The sequence below is a fragment of the Lytechinus pictus genome, chromosome 12 (genome assembly GCF_037042905.1).
Source record: "Lytechinus pictus isolate F3 Inbred chromosome 12, Lp3.0, whole genome shotgun sequence".
Lineage (NCBI taxonomy): Eukaryota > Metazoa > Echinodermata > Echinoidea > Temnopleuroida > Toxopneustidae > Lytechinus > Lytechinus pictus.
Window position 1 is genome coordinate 20,418,479 of NC_087256.1, and position 27,637 is coordinate 20,446,115.

At 34.4% G+C, this 27,637-nt stretch overlaps 2 protein-coding genes across 2 annotated transcripts in view; both read left to right on the forward strand.

Moving 5' to 3' along the window:
* The window catches only part of LOC129273012 (attractin-like protein 1), a 33,259-nt gene extending 18,942 nt beyond the window's left edge, over positions 1-14,317 (forward strand). Inside the window, exons 4-5 of the mRNA XM_064107428.1 lie at positions 9,992-10,114; positions 12,358-14,317. Coding sequence (XP_063963498.1) covers positions 9,992-10,114; positions 12,358-12,619 — 385 coding nt within the window. The 3' untranslated portion in view covers positions 12,620-14,317. The remainder of the gene's footprint in view (positions 1-9,991; positions 10,115-12,357) is intronic.
* A 2,374-nt stretch (positions 14,318-16,691) lies between these two features.
* LOC129272532 (attractin-like protein 1) overlaps positions 16,692-27,637 on the forward strand; it is a 60,090-nt gene continuing 49,144 nt past the window's right edge. The window contains exons 1-2 of the mRNA XM_064107897.1: positions 16,692-16,785; positions 23,142-23,301. Of these exons, the coding sequence (XP_063963967.1) occupies positions 16,692-16,785; positions 23,142-23,301 (254 nt within the window). The remainder of the gene's footprint in view (positions 16,786-23,141; positions 23,302-27,637) is intronic.

Sequence of the window (27,637 nt, forward strand, 5' to 3'; positions counted from 1 at the left end):
TTGGTAGAAGGCTCTCCACCTGGCTCAATCGCCATGCTTATTTTGCTAATTTTTCAGTAATTTCACATTATTATCATCATGGTCATCATCAGTGGCATCATCATTATCAGATGTCATGAAATTCCTATTTGAATTTCCAACTCCATGAATGTACAGTATTGTGATCCAAAGTCTGTCGGTGGCATTACTGAAAAAGGAAATTGCATACTTGCTCTTTATTTTTAGGGAAAACATAATAATAATAATGCACTTTTCTAAAGTATTAAACTGGTAATGGTATTACAATTCTTTGGCAGCCTGTACAGGACGCATACAAATTTACAATGTGTAGAACCCAAAATGAATACTGAAAGGACACGTGTCCTTGCGTACTGTAAATATGAATTATTCTCTCTAGTCAATGCAGATACATGATGCCTTCCCGATACAGCTTGTATTTCACTTAAGAAATTGTGTCCTCCACAGAGGAGTTCACGCCCGATCACACGAAAATTTGTGAGTGTATTTTTGAGACGGAAGACCAATATTGACTGAGTAATTTCCTTACACTGATGAGAACTGGTGTGACGACCCAGAGAAGCCCATGCCTACAAATGAAGTCGGGTCATTGTAGAAGAAGTACGGAGAGGTATGGAGTATACTCTGAAAGGATGTGCGCCACGACCAATTATTCAAAATCAATTTGCCTTGGGTCGGCCAATTGACCTTTCATTTTTTCTGTTGATTTATTCCTTGGAAAATTGCATCTTGTTCTCAAGCTTTGGGAAATATCTTCAACCGGGTTCATTGTATGCAAACAGGATCTTCAGTGCCCATGGTTCTGTCTTTCCATGATAAGTAGTATGCATAAAACAGAGAAAAAAACACCAGTGCTAATCCCACCATCAGACATTTCCTCTGTTGGAAACCCTTTTTGTACTAAAGGACAAAACTTTTCCTTTTGTACAAGAAACAAACCTTCCTGTTTCAGAGGGTATTACTGAAATACATACAATGTAAGCAATGTATTAAAGTCATCAATGGGTATACCATATACCTCCGGCTGAAGATAACTGTAATGATTTGAATAAATCATACCTAGGCTAGTTTCCACTGTCACGATTGAAACAGTGGTCTTAATCGTGAAGTAACTAGAATGTAGTGATGGTATCAGATTGTATCATATGATCATGACAATCAAATTGATCATAGAAATTTTGTGAATATTTCACATTTTTTTGCGATCAGTAGTACGAAAGGGATGACGATCAGTATGTAAAGGAACGCACAAAAGTGGGAACGAGGTGTTAGGGTTACAAGTGAAGCTGACAATATCAAAAGTGGATGAAAAATGAAGAAGTTGTGTTACATTTTTTTCCTAGAAAAAAGAGTTAAATTTAACAAGCAGGCAAAATGCTGACGTTAGTCTGGTAAAGATACCTCGCAAAATAGCAGGCTATTTTGGGCTTTTTGTGAAACAGTCCACGATATTTTCAACTGTCATTTTGAGCAAAATAGAGGGCTAAAGCATAAAATATGCCTTGCCCATTCATCGCATCAGATCAGCAGTAGCAGTCTAGAGGACCAACTTAAGTTTGTATGAAGATGCTCCTCTTGTGAGTCACACAACATAAATAAAGAAGCAACAATAAACATGAGATGTACATGTAGTCCTCTACGGTTTGATTATCAAATCAATACACCGTGGAGCCAGGAGAAATATGAGAATTACATTTCCTGGTTGTGTATTAAGAGTAGAATTGATGTATTCCTCCATACAAGTACTCTCTTGGAAGAAAATAATATACTGTAGGTTGGTTAAAAACAGGACCTACATTTATTGACTGTTGGTTATATAAAGAAATTGTGTAAAATGAGTAATGAATTGGTATTTCTATATTTCTATATTGATAAAATGTTGGTTCATATATTTCAATATCTTGGTTAAATCATTCAAGCTTGTGCACTGACTGCACTCTTACAATATAAAATGTCTGTTTATATGTTAATGCAATTCAGTAACTAGTATAGAAACTTGTTGATTGATATTGAAGTAATTTTTTGGATGATTCTCAAACAGAAAAATAATATTGAAATGAAATGAACTATTAAAAAAAGACTGAAATTTTCTTAGACAATGCTAGAAGTTCTGGAACATTATTGAAATGATGAAAGAGCAAATTTTATCAATACTGTTTGCAAGTAACATACATGATTTGCAAAAATAAGATTATCTACATTAAATATATCTTGGATGTGATGATAATTGATCAGGGTATTGTATATTGGGACTTTCACATACATCTTGATGGGTGCTCAAGGCACACAGCTATATTACCCCACCAAAACTACATGTAGGCCAACGATTTCGGTACTTACTGACTTTTGTAGGAAGTCCTTCTTTTCTGCTGGCCCGACTTACCTCACCTGGGTCGAATGCAGCATTTTTGTGGATGAATTTCTTGCTGAGCGAAATTAATGCTGTGAACCCACCACCTGTTTGCAATGCGAGAGTAAGAATAGTCTGCAGGCACAGACCCTTGTTTTTTGTCTCGCCTGCATAGCAGAGCGAGACTATAGGCGCCGCTTTTCCGACGGCGGCGGCGTCAACATCAAATCTTAACCTAAGGTTAAGTTTTTGAAATGACATCATAACTTAGAAAGTCTATGGACCTAGTTCATGAAACTTAGACATAAGGTTAATCAAGTATTACTGAACATCCTGCCTGAGTTTCAGGTCATATGACTAAGGTCAAAGGTCATTTAGGGTCAATGAACTTTGACCATGTTGGGAGAATTATTTTCAAAATCTTAACCGAAGGTTAAGTTTTTGAAATGACATCATAACTTAGAAAGTATATAGACCTAGTTCATGAAACTTGGGCATAATGTTAATCAAGTATAAGTGAACATCCTGCTCGAGTTTCAGGTCACGTGACCAAGGTCAAAGGTCATTTAGGGTCAATGAACTTTGGTCAAGTTATGGGTATTTGTTGAATTACCATCATAACTTTGAAAATTTATGGATCTAGTTCATGAAACTTGGACATAAGGTTAATCAAGTATTAGTGAACATCCTGCCTGATGTTTCAGGTCACATGACCAAGGTCAAAGGTCATTTAGGGTCAATGAACTTTGGCCAAGTTGGGGGTATTTGTTGAATTACCATCATAACTTTGAAAATTTATGGATCTAGTTCATGAAACTTATGCATTAGGTTAATTAAGTACCACTGAATATCCTGTGCGAGTTTCAGGTCACATGACCATGGTCAATGGTCATTTAAGGTCAATGAACTTTGGCCGTGTTGGGGGTATTTGTTAAATTACCATCCTAACTCTGAAAGTTTACGGATCTAGTTCATAAAACTTGGGATATAAGAGTAATCAAGTATCACTGAACGTCCCCTGTGAGTTTCAGGTCACAAAACCAAGGTCAAAGGTCAGTTAAGGTCAATAAACTTAGGCCATGTTGGGGTAATTGTTGAATTGCCATCATAACTTTGAAAGTTTATAGATAGAGTGAATGAAATGTGGACATGGGTGTAGTTGACAAGTCTTAAGCCACCGTTCAAATGTCATTTATGGTCAATGAACATGGTATTATGTCATTATACATGTGTGAATGGTGTTTTTGTGAATGATTATTTTATAGTAGTTTTCAAAGTTAGCACTGCTGCTATATTAAATCGCGTAATGCAGGCGAGACTGCCAGAGGCGTTCCACTTGTTTGCCTTTTGTATGGCTCATACAGCAATGTATACCGGTACATTTAGTCTGAGACTAGATTCACTACTGTATGTTTTGTGGCTGGCTCTACCTTGTTTGACACAGACTGAGAGTTTGGTGTCTACACATGTACATGTTAGTCTGCAGGCACAGACCCTAATTGGAACTTTGATCAACAAGTGTGCCTCCACGCAAAGACTAGCACATACAAAACTTGCTGTTCGAGAGAGCCTTCAGTACACAAGGCATGAGTAGGCTGCACATTCAGACCCTTAACTCGAGTGAAGGGTTTGCCCAGCAGACTGTGTACATGTAGTCTTCACTCTTGACATGGTGTAATTTGTTTAAGTGTCAAATACTGTACATGTATGAGTTTTTGCTTGCAGACTATTCTAACAACCAGAAGACCTGAAAGCTATTGGAAAAATAACCTCACCTCTATCATAAACTGTCACTGTTTTTTCTTTGGAATGAGTTAATGGACATGCTGTAAATGTACAGTAGCATTTAATATGGCCTCTTATTCTTCGAGTGTCCATTAATCATCCTTAGAAGGGGTATAAAACATTGCTTGATTTTTTTTAAAGGTCATATTAATATAATAGATGATAATACTTGTCAAAAGGAGGGCACAGCACACCCACACATAAAGGAATACAATTAGGGTAGAGTGTCTCTGTACAAAGACCTACTTTTCATATAAACTAAAAAAAATGTATTAGCTTAAACAAGAGTTGATATGGTGGCTTATATTTCTTCCCTCCCCCATTTTAATCTGCAAATTAGAAGAAGATTTAAATAGAGCATTGATGTTTTGACATTTTTCAGAGGGTAACATTATAGGCCTATCCAGGTGGGCAACCCATGGCGCTCAAGGCCAATGGTGGTGTGTCTTTTATGGTTCTGTACTTGTCATGTTTCAAATCAATTCCTGCAAGAGACTACAAAATAAAAGAACATGATATTATGCTGGGAGCCGTGAGAATTGGAATGCATTTCCCTAACATTTCCTAAGCCTTGCTTTGCAAATATCGTGATAAAAAAAAAATGAGGGGGGGGGTACCATTTTATAAATGAGTTGTGAGTACCTCAATGTTTTTCAGTTTTCTTTTAGAAGATTGTAAGGATGCTGTTTTTGAAAAATCTTTTTGACAGTTCCACAAATTGAAATCCATGATACTGTTCTTTTATCCTGTAGTATAAAATAAAACAGCCATTCATTCAATTATCATAACTCTGCCAAACGAAATTTGAATGCTGTTCAACATGTACACTGTATGTATGGTCTTTAGTCGGGTGGTCAGTTGGTCTGTTGCGAATGTTGCGGGTCTAACTTCTTCCTCAGTTTAACGAATTCTCATGAGATATGGCACATATTGGGTCTTGAGGTAAAGATGTGCAAGACTTTGCTAGCACTTGTTGGATATTGTACATTGCCATATTAATTGTGAAAATTAGGTAAAAATCTTGCAAATTGAATTACATGTACATGTACTTTCTCAGTTTTTGACCAGTGCTTATGAATTTTGCATACTGTACATACTGATATTGATGTCCAAGACACATTTTAGTGCATGTGTTACCATGTTAACAGCATATCATGGCCAAAATCCTGGAAAATATGCAGATTGAACAACTTTCTTGCTTTTTGACTACATGTAGTGCTCATGAAAATGAAAAAAAGTGCTCATGGTTACAGCAGTTTCTACAAGTATACCCTTTAAAGTTTTGTCTCGCCTGAACAAAGTTTGGCAGAGACCAACATGTAATAATCACTTTTCCTGTTGGTCCGTTCGTCTGTTGGTCTGTTCGAAAATGTTAAAGTTTTTTTGTCAACTTGCTCTCATTTCTGTATTTTTGCATCAGTTATCTTCATACGTGGTACATATGATCCTTAAGTACATGTAATACCACATATTGCCTCATGAGAATGATGGGGTCAAAGGTCATCTAGGGGTCAAAAGGTCAAATAATATGAGGTCATGTTCATCCTTTTTTGAAGTGTTTTTTCAACTTGCTCTAATTTATTTATATCTGCATCAATTGTCTTTAGACTTGGTACACCTTATCTTTGGGTAATACCACATGTGTGTTCTTGAGGAAGATAAGGTCAAAGCCTCAAAGGTCATCTAGAGGTCAAAAGATCATATTGCATAATGCATATTTAATGTTCGCCGTGACTCGTAGTTTGTGGACCACCTTGTTTATTACACTTGTATACATGTAGGTATCATAATTATCTTTTGCTTTTTTTAAAGGCATTATAAAGGAGAAAGACAGACTTGTTTTATAATGGGTTTGCCCGATGAGTGATAATTACTTATGAGACTTTTGGTCCCCAGTTGAATCAATATTATAGGTAGGAGCTTTTTACAAGCACTCAGAAATTTGTAATCAACCTACATAATATGGTTTAATAAGATATGAATCTTTCAACTGTTAGTTAAAACAAAAATGCATACAAATTATTTGAATTTGTAATCAACAGTTCAGTTCATGTTTTAACCAACTTAACGGTTGGTTATTAAAAGAAATCTATGAGTGTGTTGTCAATTTACATTAACCCATCTAGGTCTTTTACACAATCCTGAAAACAGTTATTAGACTTAATATAGAATTAGAGTTCTATACACGGAGCCTACATGTAGGCTTATAGATCACCCATCAAATGTTACTGTTTTTTAAATTAATATTTCCCTTTATCTGAGAAAATTAACAATTTTGAAAGTTCAAATGATACTTTATGAAACCTATTCTATTTTTTAATGTTCAGTAAAAATAATTTGTATAGGAAAGTAATGTATTGAAAACTACTCAAGGATGCTCTCAAAGTTTCTTTCCCATTATTTTTCTTTACTTTTTCTTGGTTTTAATCTTAAAGGGTTGGTATAGGTATAGGTACATGTACAATGTAAATCTAGAATGTGATAAAAATATAGCTTCAAGATTGAACATTAACTTTCCCTTTAATACCTCATTAAAAAGTTAATTATTTTTTTATTTACACAGAAATCATATAGGGATTTTTATTTTTGTTTTAAATTATGATTCATTGGATGTATATATTTGAGTCATATCTCCATGACCTTCAATGCAATTTTAGATCAAAATCATATTATTTGTTATTATTTATTATTATCACTATGATATGTCATCATCATTATCATCATTGTCTTCCTCCTCATCATCATCATTAAAAAAATAATGACACTATTAACACAAGATCAAAGGTTTAGGAACTGTACAGATGCTACATGTGTGAGTGTTTGTCCATTATAACCTGTCATTAACTATGATTTCCCTTGAACATACTAATGTATTCACTTGGCTGTAGATTCCAATTACGGAAGTGATTTATGGGAAGCGTTGCCTGCGGGTAGAATATAGATGAAGACCTTCGCTCTTGTGCATTTCCCATTTTTGCGTTTGATTCTCCTTAAAGGAAGGGAGGAGAGTTATTACTTGTATCATAAGAATCATTCATATTCTGCAGTGGACATGTCACTGTTTAATGATCTAGTTTTCTCATCAGTCTTCATTTTGACAAATACTCATGAAGAAGGATAAATTTGATTTCACCTTAAAAATAAGCAGTTGAAGGAATAGTTTTTTAAAAGTGTTTAAATCATAATCATAAACCATGTATTTTTGTTTTTCCTTTTTTCCATGATTATGTTTACGTATATGTATAGTTGTATTGGTATTGTATTGTATCTTTCCTTCCATGTGTTGTTTATTTAATACGTGTATGTACTATGTAGTCCCCTCAGTAATGGTATTTTTCCAACTGAAAAAGCTACTTTTTTAATGAAATAGGAAATAAAATGTATACATGTAAATGTTAATGTTATTAGATTACTCTGAGGTTCATATACATATAGTAAACAGTGAACTTTAATGTGCACAGACATTTATTAACCAAAATAAATAAGGAAGCAAAGTGTTGGAAACAAGATTAATATCACATTTATGTTTTTAGAGCAAACTCATTTACTTCATTAAAATACATTATACACAAACTTCTCAAGTCTCAACGATTCCAAATTTGGAGCTCTTGTAAAGGTAGGATTTTACCTTCACAGGAAATACAATTTATTTCCTATTTTTGGTAAAATCATCCCTCTCTTTCACTCAGAAAAGTTCGGAGTTGTAAAGAAAACAAATGCAGTGTAATTTTCTAGCTGAGGGTATTATTTTGAAGTGTGTTTGTTTACAAGGAGCTGACAATAAAGTAGTTAGAGAGGAAAATGTAAAATATTGCTTAATGGAACAATATTTGTAAACAAAAGTAGATTAATAAGCAAAATTTACCAGGTTAGAGGGAAGTATTAAAAGGGGAAATAGTAATGGGAAAATGAAAACGATGAAAAAGAGAGGAAAAGAAAAAAACCAAAGAGATTTCTCTTGCTCTCTACAATGCGTATCCAAAAAAAGTTTACACTTAGAAAAAATCCTGTAAAATTATACATTTGTAATATCCTGAAGATTTTTCCACATTTTAACATTGGTACAGATCCATTTAAGCAAATGATGATATAACTGTTGAAAAATATTTCTGCTCGAGTGAGCACCACTTACTTTTGAAAAGTTAGTGAAAAATGATTTGCGCAGAACTTTGAAATAGTTATGGGAATAAAAGTAGACCTTAATCATGAAGAACACATGGAATTTAGCTAGTAAAATTGGTTTGAAGATATCTTTTACCTTTTTAAACTTGTTTCCTTGCCCAAAACACTTCAAAGAGTGCATTGCGCCCCACCCCACTCCCCCACACACCGAGGCCATCGTGGCGATATTTGCTTTACACTGAGCTGTGATTTACATGAAATGGCTTAGGCTTGATTTTCATTTTGTTAATCATTGTCAAGCTTGGAAAAGGTGTGGAGAAACAAGTATTAAATGAAAAATGAAATGTAAACCCACTTTATTTAAATGATAAAAACTTAGTGAAAAAATGCTGGAGATGTCTGATATAAACTGTTGTTCAGATTTCGTTATGTCCTCAGATCCAGCTGGCACAAAAAGGGTAAAGGTTGTGCTTACTAAGTGTTGAAATTTCAATTTGGGTGGCAAAATTGTTACAAAATGCTTGAATGTATCTGTTGTATTTCAATTGACTAAAAGTGCAAGGGAAATGTATGAGAAATGTTTCGCAGGGTAAATTTGATTTCGCCCTTTCCCCTTGACACAGCGTGAAAACGAGCATTTCTGCGCAAACAGATTTCTGCTAGCTTTACAAAAATGGACAGTGCTCACTCAAGTGTAACATTCTGTCAAAACTTTTACTTTCATTGGATAGATAAGACCCAAACCTAAGATTATATGTGAAAAAATTACCTACATGTTGTATATTTTTTAATTCCCAGGGCTTTTTCAAAGTGTAAACTTTTTTTTGATACGCACTGTATAGATGTGTCTGCTGTTCTCTGAATTGATTGAGACAAGATTTAGCAGGATGTGCAGGCGTCCTCATCGATTTTTCTTGAAGCTCATATGCGCTGCTGTTCAATACTTTCTTGATGTATCAGCCTTCGCATCTCATGCATATTCATTAGGGTGTGATACACTTCCTATTTTTGGGCTAAAATCTCACATTTGTTATGCATCCAGATGACATGATTACATGTATATAGTATCTTATAAATACTGATTGTAAAATCCGATCATAAACTCCTAAAAATGAGTTTCGGATAACATGAATACACAAAGATTGCTTTAATCATTGCTTGTCAAATTGACTTTAAATGTTTGATGAGTTGTTAATTGGAACTGAAGCCCAGCGGGCCAACAGGGTATCTATGAAAGTTTAATTGTTGCTACATTTATTCTCTTCTCTTTTTAAAGTGTATGTCATAATCAGGGAAGTAAACTCCCACGTCCCTGTTATTATGAGATGCTACTCATCAAAAGCCTATTATACAATTCCACCTGTCAGACTGATGTATTTCATAAACTTTTATATGATTAATATTAAGTAATAGTCTTTAAAAAAATTAATTACTTGAATTTTAATGTGTAATCTCGAGTTTCATGGATATTTCTTCCTTTATTGCACTATGTAATTATTATGAACTTGGAATATTTTACATCTTTTTTTTAAAGAGAAAATAATGCAGCTTATTATGGTCCTCGATCTTTCATGGATTGTAATAAATTGCATTCAAAGAGCATCCATGAATAACTTGAAAGGGGTATCAGATTTCGTTTCAAATTTTTGTATCTCATTCTGATAGAGTCTTTTTTCTTAATAACTCTTATTGCTTCATTTTGTTTGATCTTTGCAGTGGTCTTATCATCCATGATTCAGTTGACATCAAGCATGAGATAGTAACAACATCTGGTTTTGCTTACCTGTACTTCTACAGCGATGCTGCATTCAGTTTAGATGGCTTCAATATATCATACAGGTAATATACACAATACTCATTTACTTGTAGGAGTTTCATGGGGCTGACACCCCCTAAGATAAAAAATAAAGGAATTTGAAAAAATGAGGTATGTGAATTAGTTAAAATTTTTCCTAATACTACATTGTCAATATAAAAACAATTGTTTAATTTCTACCCCCAAGAAAAAATTGAATTGAAAACGAGATTACATTAATGAATTGAAAAAAATAATTGTATTACTACATGTGCATCGCCAATATAAAAACTTGTCTCATTTCTGCCCCCAAGAAAAATTTAATCAAATAAAATATGATAAAATAAATTATTGGGCCCTATCGCATAAAAGTTACTGTTATTGTATCTTATTTGCCATCCAATGGTAACTACCATGGTAACGATGATCACAGCCAATCAAAATCAAGGCTTCCATGCAAGTTACCATTGGATGGCAGAGTTACCATAATGGTAACTTTTATGCAATGGGGCCCAGGTGTGCCTGCCTCCCTCTAAAATTGAAAGAAGATAGGGAGAGATGAACGGAGGAATGTAGGCGAGGAAAGAGCAAGGGGGGAAGAAGTCACCCCTATATTAAAAATCTCCCCTTTATCAAAAATCTCCAAACGATTGTGGCACAATGTTTATGTTTATATGACGGCAGTTCAATGTCCAAGTTAATATTACATCACAAGAACTCGCTGGCACATTGACAGCTACATGCAGGAAGAATTATGTAAATGGTTAATGATTAATGTGGATTACATAGTGGACTTTGGATATATCAATTAGGGTAGAAATGAGTAACAATCTTGCCCTGTGCAATTATACAAGATGTAGGTCTCTTTGATGTTATTGCAGATCTTGAAATATTAAAGATTTTTTAATGATAATTTTTGAAATGTCAGATGAACAATTAGGCAGTAATTTCAACTTCTTTTCTACTGAGGCCCTCATTATGAGAACCCTAAGAGTATAAATTTTCATTAAAATCAAGGTTGAATACGTTTTTTTTTTCTTCCTTTCGAGATGGGCTTGAGCATGGTATAGGGAGTTGCAGTTGTGACAATTACATACATGTAGAAGGCTACATGGATTAGAATGAAATTCGAGGAAATTGTTAAAATTGAGGGCAATAAAACGATCCTGAAGGCAATATGCATGTGAATAATGGAATAGGAAGCTCGTAGCAAGGGATGTATTGACAAATCTTGCTGATGATGAATCTAAAATGCCTCTCAAAAAGAAGAAAATGAAGGAGAGATGGGTGTATGGTGCTAATGTACATCTGACGTCAAAGACTCTGATTTCCATACATTATGCCCATCCACAGAATTGGGCTGATTGAATATCTATTGGCATGACAGTTCTGCGAGAAAACACCCTTTATCAACAGAATTGGGATCCAAAGGAAAAAAAAGGGAAGGGGATGTTTCACAAACAAAGTCTGATGAAAAATTGCTCTTTGATTCATGTTGCATGTAGTATGTCATGCATCACCACATTGTTCAGATAATTAGATCTTGTATTTGTGAAATTTCATGTCAAATATCGCTTGCAAGTTGACTATTGCAATTGACTTTTAGTCGGACTTATATCTTTGTGAAACACCCCCCTGTTGTGGTAATTTTGTCTGGGTTCATGTTCTAAATAGATGCCATACATGTACAGTACATGTCGTGATGATATGATATTATACAAAATGCAATGGCAAGTAGGATCTTTGATATTAGAGCTGGTATTCACAAAGTTATCTTAAATTTTGATTGTCATAGTGATCAAACATAAAGTGTGCAATGGACTTGTGTGCTGGTCCATGGGTGTACATGTACTTGCATGCGCACGCCAACCAACCAATCACAAGTATGCGTTTTTTGTAATGACAATGAATTAAAATAATGAAGATGAAAGAGAAAAGATATGTTGACATCAGATGGAACTTTCATATCACATTGGAAAATAACTGCTCGCATCTGAATTTTAAAAAGACATTATATTGTTATTCTTTGAAAAATATTGCTGACACGTCAATATGTTTGCCTTATTCTTCTGCTTTTATCAAAATTAACATGGTATCAGGGTGGTGTGAAAATGAGAGAAAAATGGAAATGTTTTCTTTCTTATTATACATGTACAAATCCGATGTTGGTGAAACGTTTATTGTTATGCTTGTTTGATTTTCTCTGCTTATTCTCTGAATTCGTTTTTGTATTTTTAAAAATATTTGTCCACTGTGGGATGTTTCATGATTTTTTTTTTCTTGACAGTATCGAGAGCTGTCCAGGTAATGGATGTAGTGGTCATGGGAACTGTTCCAGCTATCATCTAAACTGCTCTTGTGATCCTCTATGGTTCGGAGAAGCCTGTGATATTCCTGCATGTCCTAATAACTGCAGTGGATGGGGCTACTGTGATAGCAACATCAAAGCCTGCGTTTGTCCACCTGGTTTCAAAGGTAGGATCTATTCTTTCATTTTTGTTGTTGAAATCATTTCTATTTTCTACAATCACATATATTATTTGGTTTAGGGTAATGATAATAATAACAATGGTATATTTACCCGGGGTAGCCACTTAAGTTCTGAAAACTGTTCTCCCAGCAGTCCCTGCTATTATTATAACCCTGGCTTTAGCTTGGCTACCTTGGCGCTCAAGCATTCAAGGAATTTCTTCCTACGTGGTACTGTTTTACCTCACCTGGTGGGTGTTTCATAAAGCTGTTCGTAAGTTAAGAGCGACTTTAAGAACGACTGGTGATCCCTTCTTGCGGTAAGTGGTATATTGAATTGGCGATGGTTTAACGCGTAAGAAAGGATCACCAGTCCTTCTTAAAGTCGCTCTTAACATATGAACAGCTTTATGAAACGGCCCCCCGGGTTGAGTGCAGCACAATGTGGGTAAATTTCTTGCCGAAGGAAAACGTGCCACGTTTAGGAATCGAACCCATGTCCCTCAGATTGAAAGACAAGACTAATGACCACTAGACCACGACTGTGGGTGTCTATGGCTATGTTCACATGCCTTTCCAAATGGCTTTGCAAGCATGTTAGAGAAAGGTGTGTGTATCAACTTGTTCAGTCGGAAAACCTGCCTTGACATTGTGTCACTGTGCTGCTGTATTGTGCTCAATGACCCAGATAGGAGGAGCCTGTGCTTTTCCCATGTCTTTGTATACTTGGGTCATGAAATCAAATAGTAAAACAGGAATACATGTATTATTGTTGAGAGTAACTTAAATGACATAGCAAAGAAGTTTTTGTTTGTAACCTATGCAGAACTGCATTTTTATCTCAAAGTGTTTTTGATCGCAAAACTTTGTGCTAGATTAAAAAAGGCTTTCTGAACCCAATTTCTAAAACATTTTAGAGTTTATCAACTTTGAACAATATATATTTTAAAACCTTAATCATATATGTATTCTTACAATACCCTTGAATAGCTGTAACAAATGATCATATTACATGTAGGGCCTATGTTAGATGGCTGAGAATGAAATACCAGAAATGTTTTATGAGTTTAATAGGGCAATTTATATCCCATGAAAAAAGCCATCCAATATAATTATTGCTGTATTTAATGATCATTATTTATTTGATTGTGCAGTATGATATTGTACAGCAATTTTTTGTATATAAATCCATTCAATTTAATGAATATTGGCTCTTCATGCAATATGCTTTGATAATTTGCTAATCATTTAGACCCAAAAATCCTTTTATTGCACAACAAAATGCATTATAAATCATGTCTAATATCAACTCAAGGCTAGTTAACCTTTTAGCATGTTCTCAAGAATAAGAATATTGAAAGATGCTCATGGAGAAGAACAATTTGCCAAACATATGCCTGACATATCAAACAACGAGCCATGTATACAGACAGGTTGGCTGAGTATATTTACAGCAGTGAAATACTGTGAATTGTTCAGTATAAAACGGGTTATTACTTTCGTATTACTTCAAGATGTGTGTATACTATTGACAATCAGGAAGCAATGTGTGTGCATTCAGGAACTGATACAAATGAGTAAATATTGTCAATGAGCTTGCAATTTACAGATCAATAAGTGGGAGAGAGTCAGAGAGAAGGAGAGAGAGAGAAAGAGAGAGGGAGAGAGACTGACAGAAAAGAGCAGGAAGTTACAAGAAAATTGCTGGAAAACTGTGACATAAATCGTATGGTTCTATGATTTGAGAAAGAGAGAGAAAGAAAGGGAGAGAGACTGACAGAAATGAGCAGGAAGTTACAAGAAAATTGTTGGAAAAGTGTGACATAAATTCATACGGTTCTATGATTTGAGAAATAGTTTGTTTGTTATAGGAAATCATCCGGTTATCAACATTAAATGATGTCATTGAAAGGGAAAAAATTTGTTTTATATCCGTGATTGTTTTAAAGTGATTGTTCATGAGGAAATTTCTTGATGAATGTAAATAGTTTTTTACTTTTGAAATCTCACCATTTCACCCGTTTCATGATTATATTTGTGATTTTCTTTGAATCAGCACTACTGATGTGCAAATTACCTGTACATAGAAAGTGATGATAGAAACAGAAAAACAATATATATAAAGAGCTGAATCTATATTTCCATGACATTTTAATGAATTAAAATGTCATACTGAGAATTATTTTCATGCATTCATATTCTAACTGAAATTCTATGTGCAGTTTGTTTGAAATTTAGAAATACTGGGGGGAAATGTCATAAAAATTGTAGGCTTTTCCCCTTTTTTTATGAGACTGTAAAACACTTCATTGTGATCTTTGGTGACTTTTAATAGAAAAGAATGTCATTGGGGAATTTCAGGGGCGATTTGGGGTGTCATGAGGGCGAATTGCCTGTTGCCTTCATGTTCCCTATAAATTTGCACTCTCATATTGTGAATACATTTATGATGAATTGTTTACACATGAGATTGAGATGCTGTATCCCCTTTGCACTCCCGTAACTGTTAATACATTTATGATGAGTTGTTACTACCTGTGAGATGCCATGACTCAATAGGTGGTTTCAAACCGCCTCGATCATAAGAATCCCCGTTAAATTACGAGAACTTTTTTAGGCTAAAAAATACCTATTAATTATTCCTGCATTCACACCGCCCCAAAACATACCCTTCGGGATATTATTCCTGAAGTTAGGAGCATGCGCAGTATGGTCTGATAAGCAGGCAAGGCGCGAGATTCAAAACTACTAGCCCAGCAGCCACCCACGGTGCCGCACCCAACGACACGCTGGGCTAAAAGTTCCCGTAATTTGCTTTCACATCGCCAAAATACCTGCGACCTTGGAAAAATCCCCGCGAAAGTTCTCGTAATTTCGCCAAGTACCTACTATTTAGCGGGTATTTTCTTTCGGGGAAATTACGCGTAGTTTGCTTTCACATTACCAAAATACCTGGTATTTTCTGATCGGGGTAAATTTCCCAATCAGAGAATACCTGGAACTGACGAACTTCGAGGCGGTCTGAAACCACCTAATGGGAGATTCTTTGATGATTGAAGACACACTTGAAAAGGAAGTCATTGCTATAAAGATGTTTGTAAAGACCATGGCTTCCATGGTCAAACACACAATTATTTGGTTTGTAACCCTGTCAGGCTAAGTCATGGTGTGAGTCATAACTGTGATCAGATATACAATTTTGACATTATGACTAGCTCTTTCTCACTGTAGATGAACCCAAGGCAGAACTCCTGAAGCATATACTCTCATTAATTCCTACACTTTTCGTAAATACTTTTTTAATAGTCCCCACGAAGCAGTAAAATTTGCGTAATTCAGTAGTGCACGTTTCAAAAAGGAATTTTGAACCCTAAAAATTCATTTGCGTATATCACCTGCTATACATGTAGATACCCTGAAACATGTTTTGACACCTCTATGCTACATGTACCCCAGAAAGGAATTGATTAATTTGCATCCAGTGTTAGACATCATATATCTAGTTTTCTTCCTAGATTTCAGTTCGATAGAATTTTCCTCTAGTTGTAGGTGTTTGAATTCAGTATGTTGAAAGTTGTTGATACAAAATATAAAGGAAGGGCAAAATGATTTTAATTCAGGGAATAAGAAATAAACCACATTTTCTGTAACTATAATTAGTTGTGATTGGAATCTTCAGATCGTTTACATTGATTCATAATGCAAATTTGAATGCTTGTCTAGATAACCCCTTCCAGGGCTGTGAAGAAAACGAAAATGAGACACGTAATAGTTCACATACTGTATGCTATGAAAAAATTAAATCACCATGAAGAGTTACTGTAAAAAATACACAATTGAAGTTGATATAATGACTTGAGTGCTGGCCTATGGAGCAGCTGCTTGCATTAGTTTTCACAAATGAACTATAATGATTCCTAACTGTGTTAACATTTGATGGATTTTTGCCAACCTTCATTAATATATATTTCATTCACCTTTCAGTTTAGTTTTATTAAAACCAACTTGATATCAGGCTGAATGTCATTTTATGTTGGCACTAGACATAAAAAATTATTATTAAGAAATTAGAAGTTCCGCTTTTTCTCACAAGCAAAATTTCTTTTAACCCAAAACTCTACGTACATGTAGGGCTATGGTAAGTAAGACACGATGGACCCAGCCTTGTCCAATCAGAGATTAGCACTCATGAATACATGTCGCTACCCCTGGTCCAGGGACCCGTTGCATAAAAGTTATAATTATGGTAACTTTGCCATCCAATGGTAACTTCCATGGTAACGCTGATCAACAACCAATCAAAATCAAGGATTCCATGCAACACTGTTAAAAAAAACCCCTGATTTTACAGAAAAAAAGAAGATTTTGCAGAAAGCAAGAACAGAATCATTCTGTAAATTCATAAAACAGGAATTTTTCTGCAATTTAACAGAACAGGTCTGTTTAAAAAGGGGAAAAGGGTGTTTTCTTAAAGGAAATTTGTAATGTTACGTACACAAAATACCAATTTCCTGTAAGATTACGCAATCTGGTAAGATTACAGGTGTTCTCGAGACTCTGCTGCAGGAACTTCTTTTATTTTAAGGATAAATTTTCTAACAGTGAAGTTACCAAGTTACCATAATGGTAGCTTTCATGCAGCGGGGGGGGGGGGGGGGGGGGGGGGGCAGGATTAACAAATTATGTGTAAGAACAGCGACTGTTTCCATTTACAAGGGTTCAGATGAAACCGGAGTGGTGTGAACAGGAAAATAAATTAGCAGGGGGAATAGTCTGGGGTTAAGAACGAACTGCCGTGACAAAATGGTATTTGACTATTATCAGATTATACCCTTATTCTTTGCCTTTGCATTGTTTACAATAATTGCTATGGTTACTGATCCGATGAGAACTATTAGGTTACCAAATATTATTTGTCTTATATACTCCCACACTTTATCCCTATGAGCACTGGGCACCAGTGGAACATACATGTAGCTTGACACTACAAAGCATCTAATCTTTTATCACTCGTATTATTTTGGTAGTATGATTTCACAGATAACAGTAGACTCATTTCTGTTTTCATTTTGATATATATTGTGTGATACTTTAATAGTGGAAATAACACCGAAACAGACATTGCCATTGTGAAATGGGGCGAATTGATCTTGCTTAATATAGAAATGCAATAAAGATTTCCTTCAAGTCACTGATTTCAGTGATTTTAAATCATTTCATAACACTCGCCATAATTTCTGCTCAGCTCATTCCCTTTCCATTTTTTTCCTTCTCATTCATTGTAACATTCTATCAAGTAGATGTATGTTCTTCCTCTGCTCCTTTACATCCACAGTTCTGCTGATTTTATTTAAAGGGGAAGTTCACCCTCATATAAACAAGTTTGTTGTAAAACTACCAGGAAAAATAATTTGAAAGAAATATTGAAGGTGTAAGGAAAATCTATTAAAGATTAGAATTATTAGAATTTTATTTTGATTTTTGATGTCATATATGAGCAGCATTCCCATGTAAAAATCATAATAAAAAAAAAATGATGAATGGGTCATTATGACTAAAATAAGCTTTCTTTCAGGAGCGGGTGTGAAGGTAGGCCTACAGTAAAAACCAGTTTCTTTTTTTTTTGAAAATGACATTTCATTACTTTTTTAAATACATGCATCTGCTTGCATATGAAGTCGCAATTAAAAATAAAAATTCTTATAACTTTTAAAATCTTTGATGGATTTTCCTCAACCCTTCACCAATATTTTCTATTAATTTTTTGCCATCTTTACAATAACTTTTTCAGGGTGAACTTTTCCTTTAAGCACAGAGAATTGAAACTTCTTCAGATTTTTACACAAGATATGTGATGATCTCTGCAATATCAATTTTATTTAATTGAATATTCACTCAGGTGACCCACTATTAAATTGCATTTCTTTTTTAGTGCCATCCAGTGTCATTTATTACGTCTGCTTCACAACTGTGCACAGCCTGTCGACTATATCCAGAGTACATGGCTAATTGTATATTTGATTGAGAAGTGTTGTATTGATAGTAAGGCAAGGTGAATCAGAATATGCTTTCATACCCACTCCATCACAATAATTCCCAAATAATTCGGTAGATTCACATTTCACAACACAGTGCGCCACCCATCGCTTGCAGTGGACAGGCCGAAATTTGCAATGCCTTTATATGGGAAATAGTTGACATCTGTTGCGTGCGCGCTCTAGTGCATGCATGCTATATGCTGCACTGGCCGGCGTGGTTCGGTTGGCTTGCATAAAATTATGCTGTTTACCAGGGTCCAGGAGGTGGGAAATTAATTTGCCGCATTTCATTTGCGAAATTTTGACCCTTTTCGGTGAATCCTTCCTCCGCTTTTGCCATACATATGGTTTTCATTTTTGAAGCATCACAGTCACATTACAGTACTCTAGCACTGTGCGCTTCCTGTGCCTGCGTGCAATGTCGATCCCAAAGTTAGAAATTATTAAATCATTATTATTGTTATTATTATTATCGTTATTGTTTCTGTTGATTATCATTATTACATGTTTATACTTTCTTTAAGAAATTTAACTTTTATTTTGCTTTTAAACTTCAAAAATCTTTTTGACCTTGGATTAATTCTGCTATTTATTTCTTGTTGTAATTTTGAAATGTATCTCGAAACTCTTATACTGTATTTTCCTTTGAGAAATAACAAATTTTCACAAGTAATTCAGTTTGACCTGATACATGTATATCAGATTTGGTTGTCCTGGTATGAAGATACCAGTTATTTTCTCGTATTGGATGGGTGTGAAAGCAGTGAGTGGAGAGCATTAATTTCAGCTCCCTGAACATTCACTATGACTCATCACATACATGTGTACCCTCTTCCTCTTCTCACCACAATATCACCCGGGGGCCCGTCTTCTAAAGAGTTGCGATTGATCTGATCAATCGCAACTATGGAAAGCCGGCAAAGTCAACATATAAAATGCATGTTTGTTCAAAGAAATTTCTAGATATTAATGTACATGTATATCCATAAATTCATTGATTTTTTGACAATTTGGTGTGTTCTTCTTTGTATACAAGGGACATTTTACAATTTACTGTATAAAAAATTATGACACTGATGGATTTCCATAGAGTTACAATTGATTGGATAAATCGTAACTCTTTGTAAGACGGGGCCCCGGTTTTGGTCAGTTTCTCTGCCTAATTATTAATTGCTTTACATGAGGCCCTCTCCAATAGATCATCGGCTTCATCAATTTTCTTGTCTAAAATTTGGCAATTAGCATCTGGGAGAGTGGCAGTGTGATGCAAAACTCAAACAATGCATTTATCAGTATTGATTATTATGAAGAAGTGCATCTCTCTGCTTATTATTGCATAATTTCAAATGCATATTTATTGTTTTTTACTTTGAAGAAATCAAATAAGTTCACACTTTCAGGAGTACCGGTATATTAAATATATTGAGTATTTTTTGTTGTTGGAAAGTTTACTCTCTTCATCATTCTTATTCCTGTAGTACTTATTTTATTTTGTGATTCAAATATGTTTTACAGTAAGAGAAGGACAATCATTGAATTATATAAAGGTGGTTCAAAGAATTTTTGTTTGCTTTCAGCAGACCATATTACCATCAACCTTCAATCACGTCTCAGAGATTTCTCAGGGGAGATTTGATAAGATGGCTAAATCTCTTTGCTCAATTAAATTTGGTATTATCAAGTCGTCTTCTGCAATTGTGCTGGAGAAGAAGAAACGTTCTTGCAATAATGAATGGCCTTGGGGTTGATATGAGGGAAGCGCTTGCTGGCGGCAAGGATAATATTGGATGGGTCGAAGAAAAGTTGGTTATTTGTTTTTATCACAAGAAAAGTAAATTGTCTACCATAGTGTTACTATTATTATGCTTGTAGAGTTATGGAATGAAACATTGTCTTGTGATGCAGGGGCCGCGGAACGGTTTTGAAAGTGGGGGGGGGGGGGGCTGACCATGCAAAAATCATAATCAGATGGTTATTTTTACGGTTTTGGATTAAAGTGCTTGGGGCTGAACAACCCCCCCCCCCACCGTTTCCATGGCCCTTGTGATGTACTGTAATATTAGAAAAACAGTCATAAAAGATTTTAGTAGTGAGGGCACAAATTGAAAATCATCATTCAGTGCTTTATCCATTTTGATATTGTATAATAAATAATATACTAAAAGAAATATGGGAACTATTCATACCTATGTTTTGTATTTTATTTTTCATAGAATTTTGACAATACTTTCAATCATTTTTAACTTTAGCCCATTATTAAACCTCCAGCTACCTTGAATTCCTCCTAACCTTTAATTAGAAAAAAAAGTGTAGAATAACTTTTGAATTCCAAGATCAGAATGACAAAAATAAATCTCCCTCAAAACCTTTGAAGAGGATTGAATTTGCTTGTTATTAAAGGAGAATGAAACCCTTGAAACCAGCTGAATCCATATCAAAGAGAAAAATCAAAGAAACATATTGTTGAAAGTTTGAGGAAGATTGAATGAATAATAAGAAAGTTATGAGCATTTGAATATTGAGATCACTAATGCCATGTAGTTCCTCCAATTTGCAATGCGACCAAGATCTGTGATGTCACACACGTACAACTCCCTCATTACTTTAGTACTTATTTCATTTATATTTTCACTTTTCTAGAGTATCACAAGGTGAGGTGTTCTCTTTATGAGAGGACAAGTACAGAGGTTTCACAACATTATATCATTGATGAATCGTTGTCATATGATTCGAATGAGCAAAAAGAGATGTTTTGGGGTATATTTTCAGTGTCCAAAAGGGGAGAGTTGTTCATCTGTGATATCATAGATCTTGGTCGCATTGCCAATGGGAGGATCTCCATAGCATTAGTGATCTCGACATTCAAATGCTCATAACTCTTCTATTGCTAGTCCTATTTTACTCAAACTTTTGTTGATCTTATTCTTTGATTTTTCTGCTTTCACAAAAGCTAACTTGCTCCAAGAGTTTCATTCTCCTTTAAAATGTTTGTGTGTTCCTTTAGAGGGCCTCTGTCTGCCGGATAGGGTAATAATGAGCTTGTTTGAAAGTATTTTGATGATTCCCTCCCCTTATCCAATAAGGCTGGGTTTATTATAATACCCTTTGTGTATGATTACAGTTATGGTTTTCCATCACAAGAAAATAAATCATGTATACATTAATGGCACATACATGTACTGTATATGGTTATCTTTAAAAAGAGAATAAATCATATTACTCTTACGGTGACCTGATGTATAAAGTTTTTGAAAAATCTTCTTTTGTATATTTTACTGCCATTAACACAGTTTGAAACCTTTTAAAATTTCCTTGTTTTGAATTTATGTGTTTGTGTGTGATAACATTATTGTCTGATTGTTTTTTCATAAATCTTTGCAAATTTGAAGGGTTTAAATGCATATAGATTACAGCATAACGTGAAGAAAACACCAGATATTTGATTATTTTCAATGGCCAGAACAATTTTTCTCAGAGACTACTGTTTCTTGTTTATTTAAGGTATTTTTTCGTCCCTAATCTCATTAATTGATGTTAGTAATAGGAAAGAAAAATCAGTTTTGATTTTTTTTTTGCATTTTTTTGAATTATTCACTCACATCTAAAACCTCAAAAATTTCAAATCACATTATTGACGAAGCCAAATGACCAAGAAAATACAGCTACTCATTGTCATTGAAATTACTACTTACAGCACTTTATGATATATTTTCATACTCTATTTATTAAATATCAACAAATTTTCGTCACAAATGATTGATACATACAGTCATCCATTAATTTCCTGTCACAAATTAACTTCACATATTGATTAAAGGGATGGTCCAGGCTGGAAATATGTATATATCAATAAATAGAGTAAAATTCACAGAGCAAAATGCAGAAAATTTGATAAAAAACGGATAACAAATAACAAAGTTTAATATTGAATTTTAAAGATTTGCATTATTACGGTGAAACAGTTCTAGGCATGTCTTTATGAATATTCATTAGGTGGGCTGATGATGTCATATCCCCACTTGTTCTTTTGTATTTTTTATTATATGAAATTAGGTTTGTTTAAAATGTTTCTACCAAGAACTAAACCAATTGGATTGACAAATGCGCATTATTGTCGCAACGTATGTCATCATAATGGAGACACATCATTTACACATGTATGAAAAAATGTAACAATTATGATTTCATGTAACATAAGAAAAAGAAAAAGTAGGGATGTGACATCGTCAGCCCACCTTATGAATATTCATGATGGTGTGCATACATGTATAACTATTGTCACAAAATAATGCCTAACTTTAAAATTCAATAACTTCATTATTTGTTATCCGATTTTGATGAAATTTTCAGCACTTTGCTCTGTGAATTTTACTCTATTTATTAAGATATAAATATTTTCAGCCTGGAGTATCCCTTTAAACATATATTAAAAACTTGGTATAGTGAAACCAAAACTCACCATTTTCATGATAACTTTCTCAATAACTTGCCCTGATTGATTATCAAGGGTTCGACATTCAGACTAATCTCATGATTATATTCTTGTATTGTTTTCTTTCCGCAGGACAAGACTGTGGGACGCTGGAAGAAGATGGCCTTTGGGAGATAAAAGAGGGCACTATCGGTGAAGGGCGGGGCGCGGCCAGTACCATCCTGATCGGCGATGACCTGTGGGTCATTGGAGGATATACATATAACGAGAAAGAAAATATAACCATGTCCAGGTGAGTGTTCATATCCATCACAAGAAAGGCTGAAGTTTTTTTTAAATCAGTTTTATACACAAGATTTGGGGGTGTGAAATGATTGTTTTCAATACTGAATAAACTGTCAGCTCTGGTAATTTAGTTCAATTCTTGGTTTTGATAGGCTCAAGTGGCAATGTAAGAAACTTGCAATCACCTGCAAGTCAACTTCCAGTCCAAAAATCAATCATAAGTTTAGTAGTTAATTGCAAATATTTGCACTGTTTTGCAGCCACGATGTGTAGTCTTCCACATCAGGATCCCATAACACAAAGGTTAGCGATTAATCTTACGCTTGATTGTACATAGTAGTCAATGGAATCAATCATAGAAAAATGTTCTACGATCATTTGCTAAGTTTTGTGTTATGGGCCCCATAACATTTCATGTAATAGCATCAGACTTGTAAACTTAATGGCAAAGACAAAAGCTGCAGCCTACGCCTATATCATAGGCTACGCATACAGCGGTTTTACATACATCGCCTCCTATACAGCGCAGTTCCCCATACACTGGCTCCCCACATAATTCAATACACATTCATTCAAAATTCAGAAGTTTCTCCTTTATCTTCTTTCTGACTCTTTAATGTCTTTCCTTTGCTCTACACATTTTATTGTAGATAATGATTTTGTTTGACCTGTTTTTATATCTTTGTGTGAATATAAATGCATTTGATCAATATTATCTGGAATAATTAATGTCATGGATCATGCACTTAAAACTGCTAAAAGCTGAAAAAAGTGATCCTTATCATATGTTGCGAATGAATAACCAAAAATAAGTCAATCATTAAAACAATACTTGGCAATATTAAACAGCAGAAACATTGATTGTAAATATTTACATAATACAGTACGTACATTACCATCTCCATGGTGATTGACTGTATATTTTTGGAAAGAAATAACTCCGGCGTGCCAAATTAACATTCCATATTTGAGATAATGCTCTTTCGTTCTTTATTTATCAGAATAACATTCTAATAACAATGAACAATTAAGTACAAATGCTTTACATTCTTATGAAATATTTAATGTAAAAATGGACCTAATGAACAATGAGCATGATTCATTAAACATTCTATAGTGTTGATGCATGATGAGACCAAACGCTTCATTGTGCATTACACATTTGGGTGAGCTCAGACAAGTATTTTGCTCATAAATGCATCCCAAGTATTTGATTGATCCATAGATTTGTTGCCTCTAAAAAAAAAATGTTTTCTGCTTCCTTTATGTCATTAGCTCATTTTACTAGTATGTGCAAAATAATGCTGATCTTGGTAACAACTTATAGCTGTTAAAGCTTCATGCTTTATATGATGAAGCATATTTTCATATGTTATTACACATATAAAAATTGACTTGTTATTGCTAATGATTAAAAAAATTTGAAACAAAGCAAAGTTTTCTCCTGAGTCAATACTAGAGCTGAGTCATTACATTTTATTTTTGGACAGGTGATTGCTGGTGATTTTTCAGGGAGGCTGGTGGACCGCTATTACATAATCCTGTTTTATGCACTTTTTATCTCTTTAAAAAAAGGTGCCATAGAAATAATATTATTGTTGTTGCTATTGTTATCATTGTTGTTGTTGTTATTATTATAATTATTGTTATTATTATTATTTTTATAATTATTGATCATCCCAAGCAGGGGTCGAGGGTGTTGAGTCCCTGGAAGCCCCAGTGATACACATGCCCTATAAACCTAAACTGTTTATATCATGTACTTCACAAGTAAAAAAATATTGGATCATTTATTCATATGAAATCTGAAGTGCCTTATTAGGCCAACACGACTAACATGTTTTAATCATGCTCATCTTCAAATCATTTCCGACAGCAATAATCAACCATCACTTTCAGGGATCTTTATTAAATGCAACAGTTCAATCGAGGCAGGGGAATTTCCCTCTATAAGCACAATGGTAATTCAGGAAATACATCTATCTTTTCCTGTTACTTTACGCCACTCCTTTGATGCACAATTCATTCAAACAATGAACGCATTAACTTGTGTCAAGAAATGGGTGCATCCATTTGAAATTCAAATATCATCGGCCAAACCGATTTTTGATGGCCCGACATTATATCATATTTTCAAATCACTCGCGGCCCCTGAGAAGTGGCATCGAGCGAAAGACGATGATTTAACATTTCAATAATAGGTCAAGACGTGATGTAAAAGCTACATGAATCTATAATTATTTTTTCTTCTGGTACACTTGCTACCCTCTTCATTAAATATCTATATCGCTTCCCTTTGCTACCTGTAAGACTTCCTGCTCTCCGTAAAGGAAACCAAAATACAAGGAGAGAATCAATCTTATCAGAAAGAATAAATTAGAGGAGCAATTTAAAACTTGTTTCAACAAAATCGTTTATATAATAAGCGAGTTATGGAATTTTGAGAAGTCTCGTTGTACTTTCTATGGAGATCCTCAAATTGGCAAACATGCTTCAAAAGGGCTGATTTTGTGGACAACTCTCCATTTGTTTTGTACACAAATTTTCAGATTTTCCCCTTTATTTTACATATTTCACATTATCTCTTCCTGTCTTTCCTGACCTTGACATATGAGGTGTGAATTATATTTTCCCATAACATATATATGTATGCTCAGAAGGAGGCAAGATGCAATTTGAAAGATAAAGGGGAAAATCCGAAAATTTGTGTACAGAACAAGTGGAGAGTTGTCCACAAAATCTGCCATTATGAAGCATGCTTGCCAATTTGAGGATCCCCATAGAATGTACAGCAAGACTTTTTAAATGTCCATAACTTGCTTATTTCATTACCGATTTTGATGAAACTTGTTTTAAATTGTTCGTCTCATTTCACTCTTTTAAATGAAATTACTTCTCTTCTTGGGTTTGGTTTCCTTTAAACCTCCATACCCCTAACTTCACGCCCTATCACACTCCTCACTCCCAATAATAATCTCTTAGGAAGAAGCACGTTCTCTTCATAAAAGGCAAGGTGTTTATACAGCCTTCCTGCGATACCGATCTTTAATAATGATTTGTGAGCCCTCTCCAAACCCATAGCATCGGTCCAACTAGAACAAATGTGCCGCTCGCCTACATTGATGATAGACGCACTAATGAAAATCTTTCATGCAGTGATTTGAGCATTTATCATTCTACTGCTCTTCAAATTCGGTACTGTTTAATGTTCAAATAACTTGTATGGATCTAGAATTTGTAAGCCATGAAAATTGTGAGCATTTCAATGGCTAAGAATGCAAAGTTGGAAAGTCAAGTCATAATCTTAATTGTAATATGATTGTAAAAACAGACTAATGATAACGTCAAATGATCATAAAGTATACATGGACAGATTTCATGGTTTAATCAGCATTATTTGTCTTAAATGTATTACTCAAGAGGCAGAATGTTGTTTTTTATCTTACACAATTGTCAGATAAGTTGTGCAGACAAGATGCCCTCACAGCCTGATTACTATTAGTCCGGGTTATAACTGAGCAAGGTGCCACTTGGAGAAGGAGAAATTTTCATATAGTGCCTCTAGACCAGTTTTTTACGCTGAATATGAATATATGAGGTAAACAGGCTGCATCCTGAAAATTAACATGTGAGGGCGCTTTTTTCAAAATGGCCGCTATATTTTCCGAGAATTTAAATTTTCGTACATAGATTTTGACATAAGCATTCAATTGCCATAAAATTAGTGTCGTATGAAAGCCAAATAAATTCTCTACAATTTGATACTATTTATAGGGGATAAGTAGGTCATTTGGCTGAGATTTTAAGTAGAAAACTGCATTTTTTGTAATTTTTTCCCAAAAATTAAAAATTTTACAAATACATGATTTTACATAATTCTATGAAAAATTATTCAATTACCTTGAAATGTTCCTGAAAACTTTATTGATATACTATTATCATGTGGATGAAATTTCAACTCTGTATCATTCTTTTTAGCAAATTTATAAGGTATCAAACTTGAATACTTCAATTTCAGAAATGTCGCTTTTTGTATGCATTTCCATAGATTAATACGTATAACATGTATAATACATGTATGTATAATGTATAGTTAAAACTTAAATGCAATTATCTCCGCTAGTTAATCACTTGCAGAGTTAAGAGTAGGCTTTTCTCTATCAGCTACATAAAACAAAATGTTGGCACATCGAAGCCTAACATTTTCAGGGGGTGGGGGAGTCGAAGTCCCCCCCCCCCCCGTTGCTATATCATGTTGTTGTATATCGCCTATTATTTTGTTAGAAAAATAACTGTTTTTTGGAGCACCCATGGAGGCAAAAACAGGCATTTCTGCTATACAG